General features: G+C 41.5%; 1 protein-coding gene across 1 annotated transcript in view; it reads left to right on the top strand.

Moving 5' to 3' along the window:
- The window catches only part of ksr2 (kinase suppressor of ras 2), a 302,030-nt gene that overhangs the window by 56,405 nt on the left and 222,469 nt on the right, over positions 1-23,156 (top strand). The window contains exon 3 of the mRNA XM_020528680.2: positions 7,593-7,743. Within this exon, the coding sequence (XP_020384269.1) occupies positions 7,593-7,743 (151 nt within the window). The remainder of the gene's footprint in view (positions 1-7,592; positions 7,744-23,156) is intronic.

The raw sequence follows: 23,156 nt of genomic DNA, 5'->3' as shown, positions 1-23,156 counted from the left end.
TTTGAATCCAAATAGCTAATTCTCCCTGTATTCCATGTGAACTAACCTTGCTAACCAGTCTACCATGAGGAACCTTGTCGAACGCCTTACTGAAAAAAGGTGGGTTTAGAGATCTGAAATTGTTGAACTTGGACAGTGGGAGAGAAAAGAATAAGAGATTACATGTTGCTGTTGCTGACAGCAACCATCTTCTCCCAACTGTTAACTGGGTTGTGGCTTTGGATGGGGAATAGAGATAACAGAGATATTAGCCCAGGAGAGGAGTCCCAAATGGTGAGTTCCCTGACTTTCTGTCTGACTGACTGATTCTCTGCACTTCAGTTGAATGACAGTTCTGCCCTGTTAGCTCTGTTGCTGTCTCTACAGATGCTTTCAGACCTATTGAACATTTACAACATCCTTTATATTTAATTATCTCATGGGATGCTGGCTGGGCCTGTGCCTGTTTATTGCCTGTGCCTAATTGCCCTTGAGAACATGGTGGTGAGCTGCCTTCTTGAACCGCTGTAGCCCATGTGCTGCAGGTAGACCCACAATGCCCTGAGGGAGGAAATTCCAGGATTTTGACTCAGCAACAATGAAGGAACGGCAATATATTTCCAAGTCAGAATGATAAGTGGCTTGGAGGGGAACTTGCAGATGGTTGTGTTCTCGTGTATCTGCCCTAGTCTTTCTAGATGGAAGAGGTCATGAGTCTGGAAGGTGCTGACTAAGGATCTTTGGTGAATTTCTGCATCTTGTAGATAGCACACACTGCTGCTCTTGAGGATGGTGGAGGGAGTGGGTGCTTGTGGATGTGGTGCCAATCAAGGCAATCCTAAGCATTTCAGTTTTGTTTTAGCCTTCATGAGTGTTATTCATGATCGAGTGTTGACAGAGAGCTGTGTCAAGCTCTTTAACTGTGGGAACATGATGGCTAATTGTACTCTTCTTACCTAACATTCACAAATGTGTATTTCCAGCAGATGTCTCTGGTTAAATGTGGTTTTTTTTTGCAGGATAAATATCACTGAAACCTGATCATTAGCTTATTGCTGAAGGTGGGATCTTGCTTTGCCAAAAATATTAGCTGTTGTTTCGTACATACAACAATGACTATTCCATATGTAAATGCAAGTCTTTCTTTCTATTGTACTGCCAAGCTGGCTGAAATTAACTAACTGATTAATTCAAATGGATCTGAGACATTGCTGATCCAGCAGAAAATGAAAAGATTCCAAAGAATCGGGCCATTTGGCCTGTTATATTTTTGCTGACTGAAAAGGAACTATCCATCTAATCCCAACTTCCAGCTCTTGGTCTGTAGCTTTGTTGTTCTTAGCCCCTCCAATGCTTATCCTGTTATTATTTTAAATGTAGTGCAAGTTTTGCCCTCTGTTCCTCTTTCAGCTTTCAGGCAATGAGTTTCAGACTACACTGAATGATAAATATTCTCTTCAACGGTCTTCTAATTCATTTAATACAATGTAATTGACCTCTTTTCCCATGGAAAAATAGATCCTTCTTATCCACAGTATCTAAGCTCCTCATAAATTAAAACAGTTTCTTCAGGTTAATTGACCCTCTTTGTTATCAAGTTAGTCAGACATAATCTTCTCTTAACAAATTCATCTTAACTGATCTTGTGTAATCTGTGCCTCTCTAAATTACGATTCATATTGTCTTCCAGAACTTTTCCAAAAAAGACTTCTTACCACTTACCTAACTTGCCTATAATTAGTCAGCCTATCTCTCCCTCCTTTTTAAACAACAGTACAATGCTAGCTGTCCTTCAATTCTTCAGTACCAAATATGTAGCCAGAGAGGATTGGAAAAGGATGGCTGGACTTTCTGCTGTGACTTCCCTTGCTTCACAACTTCTACTTTGTCTCTTGCTTGTGTGAAAACAGACACAAAAGTGCTCATTAAAAACATGATTGGTTAATATTGACATCACTGGGCTAGTAATCTAGAGACCCAGGCTATTGCTTTGGGGCTATGGGTTTGAATGTCACCAGAGCAGATGATGAAATTTGAATTTGATTAACAAAACTGGAAATGATAAAAACAATCTAACGGTGACCACAGTCATTTATTGTAAAAAACCCATTTGGTTCACAAATGCTGTTTAGGGAAGGAAATCTGTTGTCCTTACCTTTCCATCCTATATGTGACTTCAGACCCACACCAACCCTGACCGACTCTAGACTATCCTCTGAATTGGGACAAACCACCCAGTTGTATTAACCTGCTACAAACAAAGAAAAAATCTGGAAAGACTTAGCCAGCCTCAAGCATTGGAAGCCACAAAATTAAATCCAGAAACAAAAACAGGAATCGCTGGAAAAGCTCAGCAGGTCTGGCAGCATCTGTGGAGAGAAATCAGTGACCCCTCCTCAGAGGAAGAGTCACTTGACCCGAAATGTTAACTCTGATTTCTCTTCACAGATGCTGCCAGACCTGCTGAGCTTTTCCGGTGATGCCTGTTTTTGCTCCTGACATACAGTATCCGCAGTTTTTGTTTCAGTTTTTACTTAAAATTTAAAGCCAGCCTTGTTAAACTTGCAAAGTCGTCCTAACTAACATCTGGGGTTTGTACCCCAAAATTGGGAGTCCAAACGAGGTCCAAGGAAGAGTGCAGGAGGGCATGACATATGATAAATTAGTACGATTTATCAAACTAATAAAACAAATAGAAATAAAGTTAACACTTATGAAAGACTTAAATTTTCTTTAGGAAATCATTGGCTTCTGTCTAATCAGGACGTTTATTGACACTTGTCATTTATTTTTACTTATCCTGCTGCCTGGAGCTTGCACTCTGATCATTGCATTGCTCCACCCTCAAGCTTCTTTAGGTTCACACACCTGGTTACCAGGCTTTCTGATTTAGCAAAATAATAGGTATAATTTTTAGCTCTTAGATTATATAACTGCCCTAAGAGACAAAAATCTTCATTGAAACACTGTACTTACTGACCGCTCACCTACCTGCTACCTTCCTTGATTTTTTTGCTTGTGTTTTTTTTGTTCACCTTTCAGCCTCTGGTTCTACCTCCTACTTTTGCTGCTGCAGCTCTGTGTCTCGGATTACTGCTCTTTTATATCTTATTGATATCTTTAGTTTTTGAAATTCACAATGGTAGAATTAATGACTTCCAAATTGGTTACATTTTAATAGATGCATAGTTCTTAGTAATGAAGCATGTAACTTGTTTTTTGGTAGTTGCTGGTAGCATTTAACTTTTTCATAGAAGGTAGATTTCCATTTTTGGTCTGAAATATTCCTTTATCCAGCAGAGAGCAGTATTAACCTGAAGAATGCAGATGTCTGAGGCCGATAGTGCTCTGGCGCAATTTGTTACTTAATGTGTTTCACAGTTTAAGAATTGATACTTGATAGTCAATCCATTGTCTATCCATAAACATAATCAACCTGTATCACAACAATGAAAATAACCTCCTGGGGAATTTCATTTTTGTTTTGCTTGAAAGAGTACACTTTTTTGGTTTTGAGTCAGTAATCTTACAATTCTACTGAAATAAATCAGGTAGAAATGTGTGCTGAGCTATAGAAGGAAACGTTAGGAGTGAAGGTTAGGAAGAGAGGAAACAGGCGAGTTGGAGTAGGAGTTTAGGGAAAGAATTCTCAATTGTGAAGCCTACACAACTGTAGGCATGACCACCAATGTTGGCAGAAAGGTTAATCTCAAAGACGAGTTAGTTCAGGTCAGTGCAACTGAGCAAGGATAGGAGTGATCAGTGAATTACATGGGATAGGATAAAGGCAGTGGAGTTTTACAATGAGCTGACGCTTAGAGTGGAGAATAAAAGGCTTTGCAGAGTTTATTTCACTTTGTTGACTGTCAGGATGAATGAGATTTTGAGGAGCACCTTGACTGAGTCTGGAGGCTGGGGATATTATGGACATTGAAGGAAGTGGTCTTGCTGATAGAGATAATATAGCTCAGAAGATCATCTCTGGGTCAGTGTTACAAATAATCTTTCTCAGTCTGAGAAAGGAAAATATAGAACATGTAGAATAAAAAAAAAGCTGGATTTACAGTTCTGAATGGTCATACAATGCATTCAAATACAATTTTTCTGTACAGGTACTTACACAATTTTAATCTAACCTCTTGGTTAAGATAATGTTCAGTTTAGGACACCACATCTTAGGAAAGATATATTTCCCTGGAGAGGATATAGCACAAGATAATATCAGGAAGCATTCTTTCACACAACGGGTTATGCAAATCTCAAGTTCTTACCCTGCCCCCACCCCCCCACACCCTAAGTAGCTGTTGTCTACCTCAGTTGAAAAGTTGAAAATTCAGCTAGAATCCCACTGAATGGCAGAATTTCTAACCTGAGCAGGTATTTTGTTGTGAATTGGGCACCCATTTAAGAAACCACTTCATTTTTATTTCCAGTCCTTTAGTGGAATTGATAATGGAATAGTTGAGAAACTACTTCCATGTCAACATTTAAAAATAAGTTAAATAGCCATCACTGACTAGACATAGCTGTAGTTATTGGTGACTGTCCCAAATTTTCTTAAGGTCAGACCATTGTTATTGCAGTGTAGTTGAGAGTTGCTTATGGGGAATCTGTGGAATCCCCAATGTACCACACTCCAAAGGAATTGCCTAGGACATTGAAGATTCCTCTGGGGCAATACGTCTACGTCTGGAACCCTCTGAATTTCTCCATTTTAAATCAGAGACCACAGAGTTCTGATGAAATTAAGTAAACAGTTATGGAAGAAAAGTTTGACTATTAAGTACCTAGTCAAACTCTTGGGTAACTGTTAAACTGACACAGTACTTACTTCACACAGCTCAACTACACCTCCCCTAGATCTCTTATACTCCTCACACACCTGGAGACCCAATCCAACCCCTACCACTGGTGGTACAGTTGGTTTCAACTCCCCCATTCTACATGCCCACCCCTTTCCCTGCCGGCACCTCCACTGCCAGACACAGCCGTTGACGTTTATCCAATTTATCAGAAATAGAGCAACTTGATATACCTTCTACGTTTGTGGAATCCAATTAGATTTAACGTCAGGCAAATAGTGGTAACAGAGACACTATGTCAAACATCCCACAGAGCACATTGAATAACCAATCAGACAGATCAAGACAGATTGCTCAGATTTCTCCGTAGTGGCTCCCACCGTCCCCGGATGTTAATGACACTGCAGGTTACTGAAGCTCATTAAAACTTTACAGGAGATTCTAATTCTTCATTGCTGAATACCTAGCTCTGGAAGTCTTTCCCCCCACCCCCCCGCCACCCTCCTACTCTATTACAGACTGTTTCAACTGTTCATGTCTGTTAATCCAGCTATACAATCAAACACTGTCTTTGGGTTTCCTCAGCTACACTAAACTATTAATGGCATATGGCTTCCTCTAATCCCTCTCAGATCCCAGGGATTATCCTGAGCCCTAAACCCAATACTTGGCTCCCTCAGACATCTTCCACATCCTAATTGCTTGAACACCAGAAAGAATTGCGATTGCTGTGACTCAGGAACAAAAACAAAGTTGCTGGAAAATCTCAGCAGGTCTGGCAGCATTTGTGTTTTTCCTTCAGTTAATATTTTCGGTCCAATGACCCTTCCTCAGAACTGATTCAGTTCTGAGGAAGGGTCACCGGACCCAAGATGTTAACTCTGTTTTTTCCTTCACAGATGCTGCCAGACCTGCTGAGCTTTTCCAGCAACTTTGTTTTTGTTCCTAATTGCTTGGAGCTCTGGGATGGAACTTGTTCTTCCCCCTAAGTACCTTACTGACTAGAAGTCCAAAGCTCGTAGCTTTCACCTCTAATACCTCTGTCCAACTGACTTAACTCTCTAATCCTTGAATCTGTCTGAGTGGTCTATTGAAAATTTCACAGCAAGTTAGACTCTCGTTCCTAAGCAGTATTGAATATAACATTCAAATGTATCAACTCCTTAATACCATCTGTTCCCTGAATGTTATGATGGTCACAGATTGTTGGCTTCCACAGTACAAAATGGATATAAAAAGACAGTTTCTTTACAATTTGACAAATGCCTGACTGTCCTGATCTCAAACCTATCCAGACCCCACTCCTTCTATCTCACCACCCCCTGCCATCCAGATCCCACTCCCAAACTGACCCTCTGTTCCTGATTCGTCTCCTCCCCATTTCCATCCAAGCCCCACTGACTCTAGCCAGACATCCCTACTTTCCGACCTGAACCCATCCTCACTCTCCATCCATACCCTACCATAGTATCTGGACCTGAACTATACTCTCCATCCTACTCCATTCCCAGTCTCAATTTAACCTCAGCCCCTCTATCCAAACCCACTACCCACTCTCCATCCAGTTCTGATTGAATGCGGCTTGTCTCATACTATGTGACCTACTGTAGCCTCTCATGATTGGGGTTTTCTTCCTTCTGATTCTGATTCGTCAAATCTAACAGCAGTACCTCTCCTTACAGAGTTGCTGAAGTTCCCAGGGTGCTGAAATCCAGTATTTCCCCTGTGTTACTCATAACTTGAGGTAAAACAGAAACAATGATCATAAAACAGTTGCCCAATCTGTTTTCTGTTTTGACATTTTATCACTAAGTGCACAGCAAGGTTGAAGTTCACATGCTTATACAGTATGACTGTGACCTTCATCAGTCAGAGCACTGAGTATAGGAGTTGGGACATCATGTTACAGTTGTACAAGACATTGGTAAGACCACATTTGGAGTACTGTGTACAGTTCTGATACAGGAAGGATGCCATTAAACTGGAATGGGTGCACAAAACATTTACAAGGATGTTACAGAGACTAGGGGTTTGAGTTATAAGGAGAAACTGGATAAGCTGGGATATTTTTCCCTGGAGCGTAGGAGGCTGAGGGGTGGGTGACCTTTTAGAGGCTTATTAAGTCATGAGGGGCATAGATAAGGTGAATAGCCAAGATCTTTTCCCCATGATAGGGGAGTCTAAAACAAGGTGAGAAGGGAAAGATTTTAAAAAGTACCTGAGGGGAAACTTTTTCACACAGAGTATATGGAATGAACTGCCAGAGGAAGTGGTAGAAGCAGGTACAATTCCAACATTTAAAAGACATTTGGGCAGGTATACAGATAGGAAGGGTTTAGAGGGATGTGGGCCAAACTCGGGCAAATGGGACTAGTTCAATTAAGGAAACCTGGTTGACATGGAAGAATTGGGCGGAAGGGCCTGTTTCCATGATGCATGTCTCCAAATGTTGTGATCACAGACCCAGCAACAGTCTGGGATTCATTTTCTATTTACTAATTAAAAGTTGATTTAACTACACCTGGCGTCAAAATTACCCATATATTTTAACATGTTAACCAGAAACAACCATTATGGACAACACCAGTGGTTGAAATAAAGGGTAATAAAATAATGTGGGAACAAATTGGGTACATTGGATTAGGGTACTCTTCTTCTGGGGGACCACCAACATGCCTGAATGCTTAGTTTCTATTTTTGTGTCTGTGTAGTAGGGACTCAAACTGACAAGTGAATTGCAGCACAAGGGCATTAAAACACAGTGGGCATTCAATATTCTTCATGATTTGAGCTTTCTGTTTATACCCTTAGGACATAACCCCTGATCAACTGACTCTAGAAGCTCTTTTAGAGATGACCGACGAGGAAGTGTGTGAAACAGTGAAGAAATACGGAACAAGTAGCGAGGAGTGTGCCAGATTAAATGCCTCACTGTCCTGCCTAAGAAGAGTATATAAATCAGGTGAGTCACTTTTCCTGGTTGACAATGTATGTGGATAGACCTTGGGTGAGGTCAGCCTTAGGCTTGGTTCCCATATCCTCCATAATGACCTATCCATTCACTATCCAAACTTATTCATCTTGAATCCCAGCTTTGATCTACTTGGAAAATGTACTAGAGTCTAGCAACATTGAAGTCCTAGAGAAAGAAATGAAGTAGGGGAACGGATGGGAGTGTGAGGGGGCAGGATTGGAATGTGTAATTGGTGGTTTATCTGCCATTATCTCTTTGTGTGTGTCGCTATCAAAGTTGACATTTATCCTCATTCGACCTTTGCAGCGTCCTTCCTTTAATTGCAGTCATCAGCGCAATGTAAATTCCTGAGCTGGGGACTGAAGGAAGGATGTGGTCTGGGGCCATTTGTCATGAATCCCACAGTGACTGACATCCTAAGACCGGTCTGAGTATCTCTCACCAGTGATCAGATTTTTGTTATAGAAGTTTTGGACTTCTCTCATTGTCTGGCTGCAGCATCAAATATTGGTAACCTTTGCATAAAATTCTGCTGCTTTTGCAGCTGGCTAAATGGTTTCCTCCAATCAGTTCATGAGATATGCTGATGGAGTTTTAGTAACAGGGCCATGGCAACAGTGGAAGACATAGATGAAGCTTCAGCATTTCAGGGCAAAACCTCATCTGTTTGATCAACCTCTTCCCCCAGAAGATGAGGCAGATATTGGACAGGATCAGCCACTGCAACAGTGCTGGATATAGCAGGATGCGAAGTGTTGTAATATTACATTACCACTAGGGGGTAGAAAGACATCAGAAAATCTTTTCTCCCTGCAAGCTGTGCCTTGTTCACAAAGATAGTTTTAAGAGATCAGCCTTGAAATGCACTGAGCTTCAGTTTTCTGTTTAAATCTGCTGGTTATTTTTTCTTCTTTATTTTGCCACCAATTTTCTCCACTCTCCCTCACAATGGCATGAAAAAGTTAGAGGAACAATTTCAGAGTCACTGGATGTCTTGGCCAAGTAAATATTGCTCATGCAAAATGTGTTCTGGTCAGGGAGCGTAAGCTAGCCGGACTCCCTCAGTTTACCTGAGTTATCATTCAGAAGTGGGATTTCCTCAATTTTCCTCCTGTCTCACTCAGGAGAATGGGTTCAGTTTGGGGTTGCCTTTATAGCTGCCCCACTTGAATTCACCTCTCTCAGTACAGATAAACATTTAATCCAGAATGCTTTTTTGGTAACTATTCATCACTGTCTTGGCCTTCTGCATCTACAAACTCTGAAATGCAATAAAAATAAACATTTCTTCTCCATATATACATCTAGAATTGGTGCATTTGCTGCAAAATTCATGAAAGGTTTGGATTTTCAACATAATTCTTGCTGAAGTGTCATTGGAAGCCATGTCACATAAGATGTGAGGTGTCAGATTTGCTAAAAGTGATTTAATGATCTCTAAAGTGATATGTTATTACAGATAAGGTTTAGAATATTTACATCTAAAGAGGAAATAATTTTGTGTTTTGAATTTAATAAGAAATGATACCTGACATTTTGAGGTAGATTTTGACAGAGACATTAATCATACAAAATAACTTTTTTTATTTCTCTCAATTTGCTTTCATATGATTAAATGTTTTCACTTTCACACAAGTCAAAACCTAGCCCATTGTCTTTAAATTTTACTTTTATGCTTTTTTTAAAGGGTTTTTTCCAACAACAGTAAAATCGTTTTACTAATTGGATTATCTGTTGGGCATTCAACAAAACAAGTAATTTGGGGGCCAAGAGACATGATCCCAAAAATGCAGACATTATTTTCCACATTGTTACCATGACTGTACTGTAAACTCAGTAACATAAAATTATTTTAAACATATCAAAGTCTTGACTGGATGCAGCAGTAGATACTTAGTAAGAATTATATGCCACATTTTCAAGCACTTCTCTTTTCTAAAGGTCAGAAGTCAAACGACACCAGGTTATAGTCCAACAGGTTTACTTAGAATCATAAGCTTTTGGAGTGCTGCTTTTTCGTCACTTCACCTGACAAAGGAGCAGCGCTCTGAAAGCTTGTGATTACAAATAAACCTGTTGGACTATAATCTGGTGTCGTGTGACTTATGACCTTGTCCACCCCAGTCCAACACCGGCACCTCCACATCATCTCTTTCCTAAAATTCTCCTATTCTTTTTCCATTAGTCTGCAGCCTCAGTTAAGTGAGCAGGCAGTTAACTTATTGTCTGTCTCACTCGAGAGTCACCTTCAAATCAGATGCTATGGTGTAAGACCGAAAATCTAGACTACAGCATTGAGAGAGTGCTACATTCTTGGCTATGCTGGATATTGGATGAGACATTAAACTAAGTTTCCATTTGCCTTGTCAGGTGGAATACAAGTTTTGCATAGCATTCTTTTGAAGAAGAGCCAGGGAGTTATCCCTGGTGCTCTGCCAAAACATTCCCTCAATCACCAATCAACAGATTATTTGGTCATTGTTATATTGCTTGTGCCTATTTGCTGTGTATAAACTTGCTGCTGCGATTCCAAAAATAACCATAGTGTCTACATTTTAAAAAGTACTTAATTAGCGGGGATACACTTTGGGACAGCTGAGTTCCTGTGAAAGGTGCTACATAAATGCTAGAATAAACACAAAAAAACTGTGAATGTTGGCAATCTAAAACAAAATCAGAGTGCTGGAGAAACGCAGCAGGTCTGGCCACATCTGTCGAAAGAAAAGCAGAATTAACGTTTTCAGACCACTGGACTCTGTATTTCTCTGAAACTATTCCGTGACTGCTAGTCTTTTATTTTGTTCTGAATCTGGTTCCAACAAGGCACAGAGTAGTGATCCTGGTGACCCTACCTCTAATGTATTTTCTCCATTCTCGTCTTTGGGGAATGCTTGGCAGTGATCTGGAGCCTTAGTTCATTAAGAACACTGATATCAACTCTCTCCTTTCATTGACTGCCCTAGCATCAGTAACACATGGAATAAGTGGTTTCTGCTGTTGCAAAAAAATACTGTCATCTGCTTTTGGCATCTGAGAAATTGAAGCATCTCGAAAAACTGTATAAAACTACCAATTTGAAAAAAGAAAATAAATGAAGTCACTGTTCCGTGGAGGATAATGAAAGAAATAGTGACTATTTTGAGTCCCACGCAGAGATTGTTTTGGTGTGATTGCATTGACAGCTGCATACGGAAATCCCTGGAACCTACACATTTTCAGAATTGACATTTTAAATATCCGGTGAATTAGCCTCAACGATGCATTTTGTGTTGACATAAACCAGCTCTAGAATAACAAAGTGTTATGGGACAGAAGGAGGCTATTTGGATAATTAGCATCTGTGCTGGTGGTAACTTTCCAACTGGAACCTTTCTCTTGCCCTTTTAGCAAATTCCAAACTGTGGAAGCAAAACCAGACATTGTTTTGATTGTGTAAATATAAAGAGTTCTGTCACATAAGAACATAAGAAGTAAGAGCAGGAGTAGGCCATCTGACCTGTTGAGCCTGCTCTGCCATTCAATAATGGCTGATCTTTTTGTGGACTCAGACCCACTTACCTGCTCACCCACCATAATCCTTAATTCCTTTACTTTTCAAAAATCTATCTACCTTTGCCTTAAAAACATTCAACGAGGTAGCCTCAACTGCTTCACTAGGCAGGGGATTCCACAGATTCACAACCCTTTGGGTGAAGAGGTTCCTCCTCAACTCGGTCCTAAATCTGCTCCCCCTTCCATTGAGGCTATGCCACCGCACTTCTAGTTTCATCCACCAGTGGAAACTGTTTCTATTTTATATATTCCCTTCATAATTTTACATATTCCCTTTATTCTTCTAAATTCTAATAAGTGCAGTCCCAGTATACTCAATCTCTCCTCATAAGCTAACCCTCTCAATTCTGGAACCACATAAAGACTTTTATGTGTTCTTTTCTCGGATTCAATTTAACATTGTTGGGAGGATGGTTGCAAATAAGTTAATTTATTCATGGCTTCAAATTGCTATGTAATGAGGAAGGATCTGAAACTAGCTAACAGTTAATGTCCCCATAATCCCTGCATTGTAATGACTGATATGAGATTTGATAGAAAGCACAGACACCATGGAAGCAAATTCCAAAAACGTAACTTTCACAAGTGGCCACTTTTGACTCCAGCTATTAGAAGTTGGTCTGAATTTTACCTGGGTTCATGTTACTTGCCCCACCGTTAGATAAGCTAGTCGCAATCTGACCAGCAGCTGTAGCAAACGGAGAGTGGGTGATTCCCATCTCTCTTCCCCCAACCCCCCACTGTAGAAGAAAGAGCTTCCAAGAGCTACCAGCTAATCAGATTGCTGAGACATCTGGAACTGCAAGCCATCTGGGGTAGTTGGCAGGGTGAGGTGTTGAAGGGGGGCAACGGGGTGGGGCATGGTTTTATAGGCCAGGCAAACTTGCACATGTGGTTATGATCTTCGGGAAGAGGTACCCTAATAGGCCTTGTGAATCATGGAAATAGAGGTACACTGGGAGACATAAGTGGGCATTAAATAGCCACGTGAGGATTTTAGAAGGCCTAAGGGCAGACAAGATATAGACTGCCTTAATCAGCCCCTGTATTATGTACACCATGTTGGTTATGGGAAGCCAGGCTGACCACCTGACATATTATGTCCACCTTTCTCCTCCCATCGAAAACACATGCAGTGTGGGGACATTAAATCTAGCCCATTCTCTCAGGAGAATTTATTGGCAATCCTGCTCAATTTTATTGAAGATATTGCTGTTTTCAAATTTGCAAGGCCTCGTCTGAATGAGCACATTGTATTAAAAAAAAATAACTATAGAGGAAGTTGCTTTGAATTGTGCTAATATTGACATGATTTTTTTTCCAGAATCATTGAGACAAATTCCAGACACATTATGTGCACCAGATGATCCCCTTGTCATGCTAACTGTCACTGTTATTTATCTACAATTTATTTTATTAATTAGCAGGAAGGCATGATGAAGTGAGTGCTGGAAGAGTTAGCACACTCTTCTATCCCTTCTGAGGGCCTGTAAAGTCTGTGTCTACATCTTGAGTGAGGAAGTTCTGTCTCCTCACAATGTTTTTGATAAACTCTTAAACAAAATGAGTTTGGCTAAGTCTCAGCCCAGTTCATTTTGGACATTGATCCAAAACACAGACCTGCTCTGTGACTTGCCACAAACTGACACAAAACTGGCAATCACACTTAGAGAGGCTATTTGAAAACTATTAAAATCTGGGACAATAGCTGCTCCATTTCTAGTCAGAAGAGTGAATAAAGTTTCATCTGCATTAATTCAAATCTATGCCAAACAGATGAACTGACAAAAGTATAATTCATGAGTTGCACTCTCACCCTTATTGAAATGTTTAAAAGTTTTAATAAACAAAAAACTAGAAGCACGAGCAGTTTTAAACATCAGCATTGATTTGGGGTTCTCCTATGCACTGCACCCTGAAATTATAGTACGGTTGGTTCTGCTGTAATGTGATAGATGCATTCCTGTGCAACATCGTGTTATAGAAAATTGTGCTATAGAAATAACGGGGCCTACGGGAAAATTGAGGTCAGGAACAGACCACCAAAAAATATCACTCACCAAAAAAACATTCAAAATCACTCAAAAGCTTAGCCCAAAGATAGCACAGTTTGAATAAATATTTAAACCATATCTAATAGTGAAATAAAAGTAAATTTAACACATGACCTTGAAAAATGTCAAGATGATTTGATGGGGAGGAGGTTTTGTGGCTGCTCCTTTAATGCAGGGGCTGAGGTCATCATCATCATTATCTTCAGGTGCAGTTGTTGTTGCAGGGTTAGGGTGAAAAATAGTTAATGCAGAAGTGGACGGCTGTGGTTCATTGTCTTCTGACTGTTTCTTGGGGGTTGGCTTAAAAAGCATATCCAGTTATTGTTGCTTTGCCCTTTTTCTTTCATAAAGATGCTGTTCATATGGTGCCAGATAAGTTCTTATTCCACGAACTGCTACCCTGCTGCGTTCTGCATTGTAATCGTTGTCCCCTAAGAGCTGCTACTTCTTCTCAATTTCCCTCAGGACAGAAGACAAAACAGAAGTGGAAAGTTCTCGTGGTGCTGCATCCTGGACTACTACTACTCCATCTCCAGCTTCCACTTCCCCCTCAGCAACAAGTTGTTGTAGATCAGCTGTAGAGAGGTCTTCACACTGGGACTCGAGCAGCTGTTCAATATCCTCAGTCTCCCACTTCAAATCCAACTTGCTTTGCAAGATCAACACCATGTTCTTTGATTCTTGGGAGCTCCTCTGATGGATAAAAGGTTTTAAAATCTTGAAAAAAATCTGGCTTAAGCTTCCACCAAACTGCATACAGGCAGTCCTTACTGACATCACCCCAGGCCTCCACGATAATGTCAATTGCATTCTTGATGTTAAAGCTTTTCCAAAATAGAAGAACACTGTCCTTATTCCCCTCAGTCATTGCAATCAGCCTCTTAACTGTGCACCTTAAATAATAAGCTTTAAAAGCTGCAATTGCACCCTGGTCCATGGGTTGAAGGAGAGAGGTTGTGTTTGGGGGTAGAAATAGCACTTTGATGTTTTCAGAAAGCTCACCAATGGTGGGAGGATGCATTGGCCCATTATCCAGGATAAGGAGCACCAATGGAATTGCGTTTTCAGAACTTCTTCAGAACTCAGGGTCACTGGACCCAAAACGTTAACTCTGTTTTTTTCTTCACAGATGCTGCCAGACTTGCTGAGCTTTTCCAGCAACTTTGTTCTTGTTCCCGATTCACAGCATCCACAGTTCTTTCCGTTTTTATTTAGTACCTGCTTCAATATGTAATGGGTGAGAACATGAGAAGAAAGAGTATATCATTACAATTTCAGTAATGTCAGCAATATATTAGATGAGGTGGTAAAGCATAGCCCAATAAAGGCTAATTAGGCTCTCTCCTTTCTACTTTCTGATCCATATACTTCCATCTTTCCAAGCTCATAACTTTTCTTCGCTTTATGATATTAACATTGGTGCAATGGGTCATGTACTGTCCATTTCTGTCTGATCCATTTTCTGCTGTTAGTTGTGCCAGACGCCAGAAACATCCATTCAAATATTTGTGAGGCACCTTCAAGTGAGTTGATAATGACAAGTGACACCATGTGTCACATTTTATATCATTAATGACTTAGAAAAGCCAGATGTTATGTGTGTCAATAATTATCAGGCTTGAATTAGGAACTGATAAATGGCAGGATTTTCAAGGGGTTTAAGACACATTCTCTGATGCTACTCTCAATCAGGGGTGATGCAAATTGTGTTGAGAAAAAGACCCAAACAATAAAATCTCAATTTTATTTTTTCACATGACAAAACAATTTCTGATGAAGGGTCTAGGCCTGAAACGTCAGCCTTTCTGCTCCTATGATGCTGCTTGGCCTGCTGTGTTCATCCAGCTCTGCACCTTGTTGTCTCAGATTCTCCGGCATCTGCAGTTCCTATTATCTCAGATGAAAATAATGGATGCTTTTAAAATAAGATTGAGAAATGGACTTTATTCACCTTCATCAGTCTTGGCGAATCCTGGCATTTAAACATAACTCCCAAAGGTGTCTGAAGGCATTTACAATATTATGTGAACCATTGGAAAATGTCAACAAGTACTTGCAATGTCACTATGTGTGAAACAAAACAGTTTGTCTCCCGGTCTTCTTGATAGAATCATACGGTACAGAAGAGGCCCTTTGGCCCATCGAGGCTGCAAATCTACATGTGTCCCACTTTCCAACACTTGTTATGACATTTCAAGCATTCATCTAAATACATTTTAATAGATGGTGAGGTTTCCTGCCTCAAGGACCATCCCTTCCAGATTTCCACAGCCCTCTGGGTGAAAATAAATTCCTCAAATTCCCTCTACTCCCCCTGCCCGGCACCTAAAAATTGTGTCCCCTCATTATTGATCCTCCAATGTGGGGAACAGCTGTTTTCTATCCACCCTGTTAACAGCCCGCATAACCTTATGCAGCTCAGTCAGATTCCCCACTCAGCCTTTTCTGCTCCAGGGAAAACAACCAGAGCTTATTCAGCCTCTTTATATCAGCTGAATTGTTCAATCCCAGGCAGCATCCTAGTGAATGTGCCTGATAGAGCACAGTACTCTAGCTGTGGCCCAACCAAAGATCTGTACAGCTCCAACATAATCTCTCTACTCCTATAATCTATACCATGACTGATAAAGGCAAGTGTCTCATATGCATACTTAATTATCCTATTAACCTGCGCTGACATATTCAAGGATCTCTGGACGAGCACCCCATAATTCCTCCAAGCTGCCTAATATCATTCCTTTCACAGAGTACTCCCTTGTCTTGTTACTTCTTCCAAAGTGCATCACCTCACGCTTACCTGGGTTAAATTCCAACTGCCCTAATCTGCCCATCTGACTAATTTGTTTATATCCTCCTGTACCCTGAGACATTCTTCCTAACGGTCAGCTACTTGGGCCAATCTTCACTTCATTCTTCGGGCAAACTTATGATATGCCCACATTTTCTTCTATACCATTTATATGTATATATATATCATGAACAATAGGAGACCATGCACTGATCCTTGTGGTATGCCACTGGACACTGGCATCCAGTCACACAAATAGCCTTTGTCTCCTACTGCCAAACTAATATTGGATATAACTTGTCAAATTAGCCTGGATCCCATTTGTCATTACCTTCTTTATCAGTCTCCCATGTGGAATCTTGTCAAATGCTTTGTTGAAATCGACATAAAGTACATCAGCTGCACTATCTTCATCTACAAAGTTGGTCATCTTGAAAAATTCAGCCGTATTTGTTAAGCATGACTTCCCTCCGAAAACTCCGTACTGACTATCCTTGATCAAAGCTTGCTTCTAGAATTGGAAATTAATTGTCTCCTTCAGAATTTTCTCCAATAGTTTGCCTACCACTGATGTAAAAGTCAGTGGTCTGTAATTCCTTGGTTTATTTTTACCACCCTTCCTTGAAAATGGGAACCACATTAGTTCTCTGAAACTTCACTGTGACCAGAGAGGAATTAAAAATTTGGGTAATTTCCTCCTTCATCTCTCGCAGCAATCTGGGATACAATTCATCAGACCTGGGAACCTGTCCACTTTTAAACATTGCAAAACCTCCAATACCTCCTTACTTCCTACGTCAAACTGCTCAAGAGCCTCACAATACCCCTTCCCGAATTCTGTACCTATATCCTCCTTCTGAGTGAAGACAGATGTGAACTACTCACTTAGCACCCTACAATGCCTTCTCGCTCCACACACAGATTGCCCCCTTGGTCCTTAATGGACCCTACTTTTCCCTGGTCATCCACTATCCCGTGGTACACTTAGAATATTTTGGGATTCTCCCTAATCTTGCTTGCCAGTGTTTCTTCATGTCTTCATGCCCCCTCTCCGCTCACCTAACTGCTTTTTTGAGATCCCCCCACACATTCTACACCCCACAGGACCTCTGTTGATTTTCTCCCTGTGTACCTGTTAAAAGCCTCTCTGTTCCTTCTTATTTGTTCCCAAATATTTCTAGACATCCACAGTTCTCTGGGCTTATTACTCCTACGTGTCATCCTAAAGTGAATATGTTGGGCCTGTACTCTTGTCAATTTCTTCTCCCCCCCTCCGCCCCATTCTTCTGTAGAGTTACTCAGAACTAGCTGTTTCTAGTCAACTTTGGCCACATCCTGCCTTATTTTAATAAATTCTACTTTCCCCCAATCCGAAACCCTTTTCTGCAGACCATCTCTTTCCTTCTCCAAAACAGACTTAAAATGTAGTCTTTCTTCCAATGCCACCACGAATGCCTGTCTGGCTGTGTTCGTCAGAAGTAGGTACAACACTGCACCATCTCATGTTTGACCTTTGAGATGTAAAAAGCTCACTTGAATACCTTTCAAGAAAAATGCCTCCTCTAAACCCTTTAAGTTATGACTGTCCCAGTTAATGTTGGGGAATTTGAAATCCACTAACATAATCACCCTATTATTGTTTTTACAGGCTTCAGTGGATTGTCCGCATATCTGTTCTCCTGTTGCTCACTGACTGTTTGGAGGTTTACAATACACTCCCTGCCGTGTGACTGCCCCCTTTTCATTTGTAAGCTTTACACACAAAGCCTCATTTAAAGGGCCTGCAAAAAAATCACCCCTCCTTACTGCAGTAACTGACTCCTTAATTAATAATGTGAGACCACCTCCTCTTTTACATCCTCTTTCCTCTCACATGAAGATCCTATATCCTGGAATGTTGAGTGGCTGGTCCTACTTCTCCCTCAACCACGTCGCTGTGGTTAGACGCTGTGAATGAGACTGACTGCAGGGTTAATGTGCGAAGTGCAGTGGAATGAAGAGTGGAAGTTAATGGTTTGGTGGGACACGGATGTTTCTGTATCCCTGCAGGAGCAGTCCCAGTCTTCTTCGGCAAGGGCCAGGATTTTCTCCTTGTAGAGTGTGAGCACCCTAATATTGGCATACCTCTACCCCCATTAGTTTGCTCTGGTCTGTTATGGGCTGTCCTGTCCTTTAATTGAGTGAGGTAAAACGAGGGTGGCACACCTGTCGACAGACCTGTCGACCCATGCAGACACGGGGAAAATGTGCAAACTCCACACAGACAGTTGCCCGAGGGTGGAATCGAACCTGGGTCCCTGGTGCTGTGAGGCAGCAGTTGTAATCACTGAGCCACCGTGCTGCCCTTGATGCTGGTTCAGATGTTTGAACGACGGTGGTTGTCCTGGGTGAGTGAGTAGGCAGCTCAGAGGCTATGTAGGGTTAGTTGTGAGGTATTGGGGTGGGTGAGAGCAGGTGAGGGAAGATTTTGCAAATAATTGGGTGGGTTTGCATAAGGCCGAGTTTGGTTTCAGTAGTGAACATACAAAGTGTTTGAACATTTTAGCTTGAACTTATAAGTTAGGAGTCAATCTACATATGAGCTATAAGAAGAATGAATGACTTTGTTGGACCAAAGGTCAGAGGCCAAGGTCACCCATTTCTCAAGTATCTACCTTATGAGTTGCCAAGAAATGACTTAGCCCTGACACCTTACATTAAACCCCATTGCAAAAAAAAAGGACTGTTCTTACAATATTTAAAAATACAAAATTACATTTATAAAAAAGGAGTGCTTAAAACATTGCCTGAGGAATGCTGGACCCTTTTCTAACATATAAATCTTTATCAAAGGGCAGTTCCTTAGACATAATATCTTTTCATCTTCCTCAGAGAGATTGACCAACAGATTCACTTTGACTGGACTGCTACAGAAAAAGTGATACATCCTTTCCTTCCAGCTGGGCTCAGCAAACCGCAAGCAGGAGAGCCTAGTGTTAAAGTTTCTATTTGTGTAAGGCTTCAAGGGAGCTGTGACATGTAACATCATGAGCAGTCATGGATGTCATTGCACTGACTGGTCTTAAAATACACATGACTGACTTGTGACAGAGAAACTGTCATTAGTAAATGTGACAAGTGACATTAGGGGACATTGGAAAGGAAAACCAATACGTTTGACGGTGCAGAATTTCATTGTGCTGCCAATGCCTTCACTACTGAAAGCTTTCCATTACAGTTTTGTACTTATCATAAAGAAGATAGAGTGGTGTATCCTAGCCTCTGAACATTAGTGCCTGGATATTCACACCCAGATCAGGAGGGCAGAGTCAAGACTTTTTCCAACTTTGCAGAGCCCTGAAATGATGGATATTTGGTTCTGAGGTGTCTGGGTTCTCTGGGAGCAGGTCCGGGCAACCATACCATGAATGCAGAAGCTTCTGGGTTTGGAATGGGCTTGGTGGATCACCTGCTTCAGCGCTCCATCACTGTTGAGGTTTCTTAAAAACAAATCGAATGGGAAATCATGTCTCACTAACTTGATTGAGTTTTTTGAAGAAGTAACAAAGAGTATTGATGAGGGCAGAACGATGGATGTGATCTATATGGACCTCAATAAGGTGCACCACAAGGTTCCTAATGGTAGACTGTTTAGCAAGGTCAGATCACACAGAATACAGTGAGAACTAGCTATTTGGTTACAGAACTGGCTCAGACGTAAAAGACAGAGGGTGGTGGTGGAGGATTGCTTCTCAGACTGGAGGCCTGTGACCAGTGGTGTGCCACAAGATTGGTGCTGAGACCACTGTTTTGTGTCATTTATATAAATGATTTGGATGTGAACATAGGAGGTATGGTTAGTTATTTTGCGGATGACGCCAAAATTGGAGGTGTAGTGGACAGCAAAGAAGGTTACCTCCGAGTACAACGGGATCTTGATCAGATGGGCCTATGGGCTGAGGAGTGGCAGGTAGACTGTAATTTAGTTAAATGTGAGGAGCTGTATTTTGGAAAGGCAAATCAGGGTAGGACTCATACACTTAATGGTAAGGTCCTGGAGAATGTTGCTGAAAAAAGAGACCTTGGAGTGCAGGTTCATAGTTCCTTGAAAGTGGAGTCACAGGTAGATAGGATAGTGAAGAAGGTGTTTGGTATGCTTGCCTTTATTAGTCAGTGCATTGAGTATCGGAGTCAGGAGGTCATTTTGCAGCTGTAGAGGACATTGGAAGAATGTTGTGAAACTTGAAAGGGTTCAGAAAAGATTTACAAGGATGTTGCCAGGGTTGGAGGATTTGAACTATAGGGAGAGGCTGAAAACACTGGGGCTATTTTCCCTGAAGCATCAGAGGCTGAGTGGTGACCTGATTGAGGTTGATAAAATCATGAGTGGCATGGATAGGGTAAATAGAAAAGGTCTCTTTCCCAGGGTTCGAGAGCCCAAAACTAAGGTGAGAGGGGAAAGATTTAAAAGGTTTTAAAGCTGGCAGCGATGGCCGAGAGGTATTATCGCTGGACTGTTAATCCAGAGACCCAGATAATGTTCTGGGGACCCTCGTTCGAGTCCCACCATGGCAGATGGTGGAATTTGCATTCAATAAATATCTGGAATTAAGAATCTAATGATGACTGTGAATCCATTGCCAATTGTTGGAAAAGCCCATCTGATTCACTCATTTCCTTTAGGGAAGGAAACTGCCATCCTTACCTGGTCTGGCCTACATGTGATTCCAAACCCACAGGAATGTGGTTGACTCGTAACTGTCTTCTGGGCAATTAGGGATGGGCAATAAATGCTGCCTAGCCAGCGATGCCCTCATCCCATAAATGAGTAAAGAAAAAGAAACGGGACCCAAGGGGCAATTTTTTCACGCAGAGGGTGGTGCATGTTTGGAATGAGCTGCCAGAGGAAGTGGTGGAGCCTGGTACAATTACAACATTTAAAAGACATCTGGATGGGTATGTGAATAGGAAGGGTTTAGAGCAATATGGGCCAAATGCTGGCAAATGGGACTAGATTTATACAGGATGTCTTGTTGGCATGAATGACTTCTACCGAAGGGTCTATTTCCATGCTGTATATCACTATGACTCTATAACTGACATTTATTAGCCTCCTGATTGGATACTCTGTGAGCATGGAGGCCCACCCTTCAATCCCTGTCACTGCCAATTTCATGCCCTATCGAATGATACTAGCACCTTTGCAAACAACAACCCCCTTCTCCATAATGCCCAGCGCAACATGCCAGCAACTGAAAGCCCCATTTTGTCATAGTTATGACAATATACAAGCACTTAGAGTTGCTATCTGAATAGTTCTGGTGGATCCAGTTCATCTACCTTGCTTCTGAAGCTAGGACTGAAGAATTGTCAGCCCTTTAGTTGGCAGACTAATTTTGGGACTGCGACTGTAGTGATTATGATGTGGTCAGCCAGGTGGACCTCATAGAATATGAGTTCCCTGATTGACGCTGTTAATCTGGTCCGATCAGGGAGCCCTGCCTGCCAGATATAAACAGGAGTGTCAGAGGTTATGTTCACTCTGAGAGCTGGCTCTGAGGAAGCCAGACAAGTGTCAAGGACTTTCTGCGTGTAAATCAAGGATGACTTGGTGACAGGATACCAGCCTGTGTGGAGTTTCTTCAGTGATGATGAGAGAAAAGCACGGTCCTGAAGAAATACACTTGCACCAGTCGTCCTTGAGTTGGGGTAAGTATTTCTGGCATCACGCCATTATTTGGAAAACTTGACTTGTTTGATCCTGCTGTGGTGACTGGGCATAGTATGTGGAAAGAATGCATTATTTTTTCCAGGTATATGACATTGGGGAAGATGAAAAGCAATGAATAATTCTTCTGATAGCTTGTGGAATCGTAAATTTTTCGGTTATTAGGAGCCTAACTTTCTCTGAGCATCAGATGCCAAAACCTTTCGAGAGATGACAGATTTAGTTAAGAAATATTATGACACCAATCCTCCTCTAATTCTGAGAGACTATCGGTTTTCCTCGGCAATTCAAGAACCAGGGGAATCTGTACTGGGTGAAGACGACTGGCAGAAGAATATGACTTTGGTTTAACCCTTAATGAGATGCTGAGAGACCATTTGGTATGTGGGATTAATGATGTAACCAGACAAAAGTGCCTACTAGCTAAAGCCCAACTGGACTTCAAACAGGTACTACCACTAGGCTGATCATTATAAAATGCTGCAAGTGGAGCATATGAGTTGCAGAGTATTCCGATGGAAGTGGACACCCTCGCCAGTCTGACTGAACTCTGGGAACACCACTGAGTGAAGGCAATTGCATAGCCTGACTCAGGTGATATCCTGAACATGGGGGCTCCAGCTCAGCCCACAGCAAAACGCCGAAACAAAGCCAAGCTTTGGCCAAATGGTTAAAATTCTCTTCAGGATCTGAGCTGGCAAGCCATTATAGTTGCTGCCAGTATGCAGACTTGAGAGAGCAAAGAGTCCCACTAGACCTAAATGGAGTAAGAGAACTCATAGGCCGGTATCCAGGAAAGTGTTCACCATAGAAAGCCCATCTACACCTGGTTTGGAACAGTTAAATTGCTTAGTAACATCCAAATCATAGGTGGCCCAATGGAGAGGAACGACCAATTGTGTATACATCCGGGACTTTGGCTAATGCAGAGCGTAAATACGCTTAGATAGAGAAAGAAAGTTTGGCAGTCATACTTGGAGTCAGGGAGCTCCTTTACAGATGTAAATTTGTAATAACACTGGACTGTTCTCAAATCCTTGGGTTCTCCCTCTCTTTCAAGCGTTGAAGATACCTTGGAATCCAAATGGACACAGTGGATCTCACTGCCTTGACACTTTTGCTGCCTGAAGAGAAGAATGAATTTCTTCCAAGACACTTTGAGCGCCTGAGTCAAGCTACTGTGCATTACACACCATCTGTATCAGAGGCAGAGTTGGAGAAACCTGACCCGGTGCTTAAATGCCTAATAGGAGCTACACAAATAAAAACCAGCCTATGTCTTTAGACTTAGAGGCGGAGT

This window comes from Rhincodon typus, chromosome 24 (assembly GCF_021869965.1).
Source record: "Rhincodon typus isolate 14 chromosome 24, sRhiTyp1.1, whole genome shotgun sequence".
NCBI classification, from domain to species: Eukaryota; Metazoa; Chordata; class Chondrichthyes; order Orectolobiformes; family Rhincodontidae; genus Rhincodon; species Rhincodon typus.
This window is presented reverse-complemented; position numbering and strand designations above follow the sequence as displayed.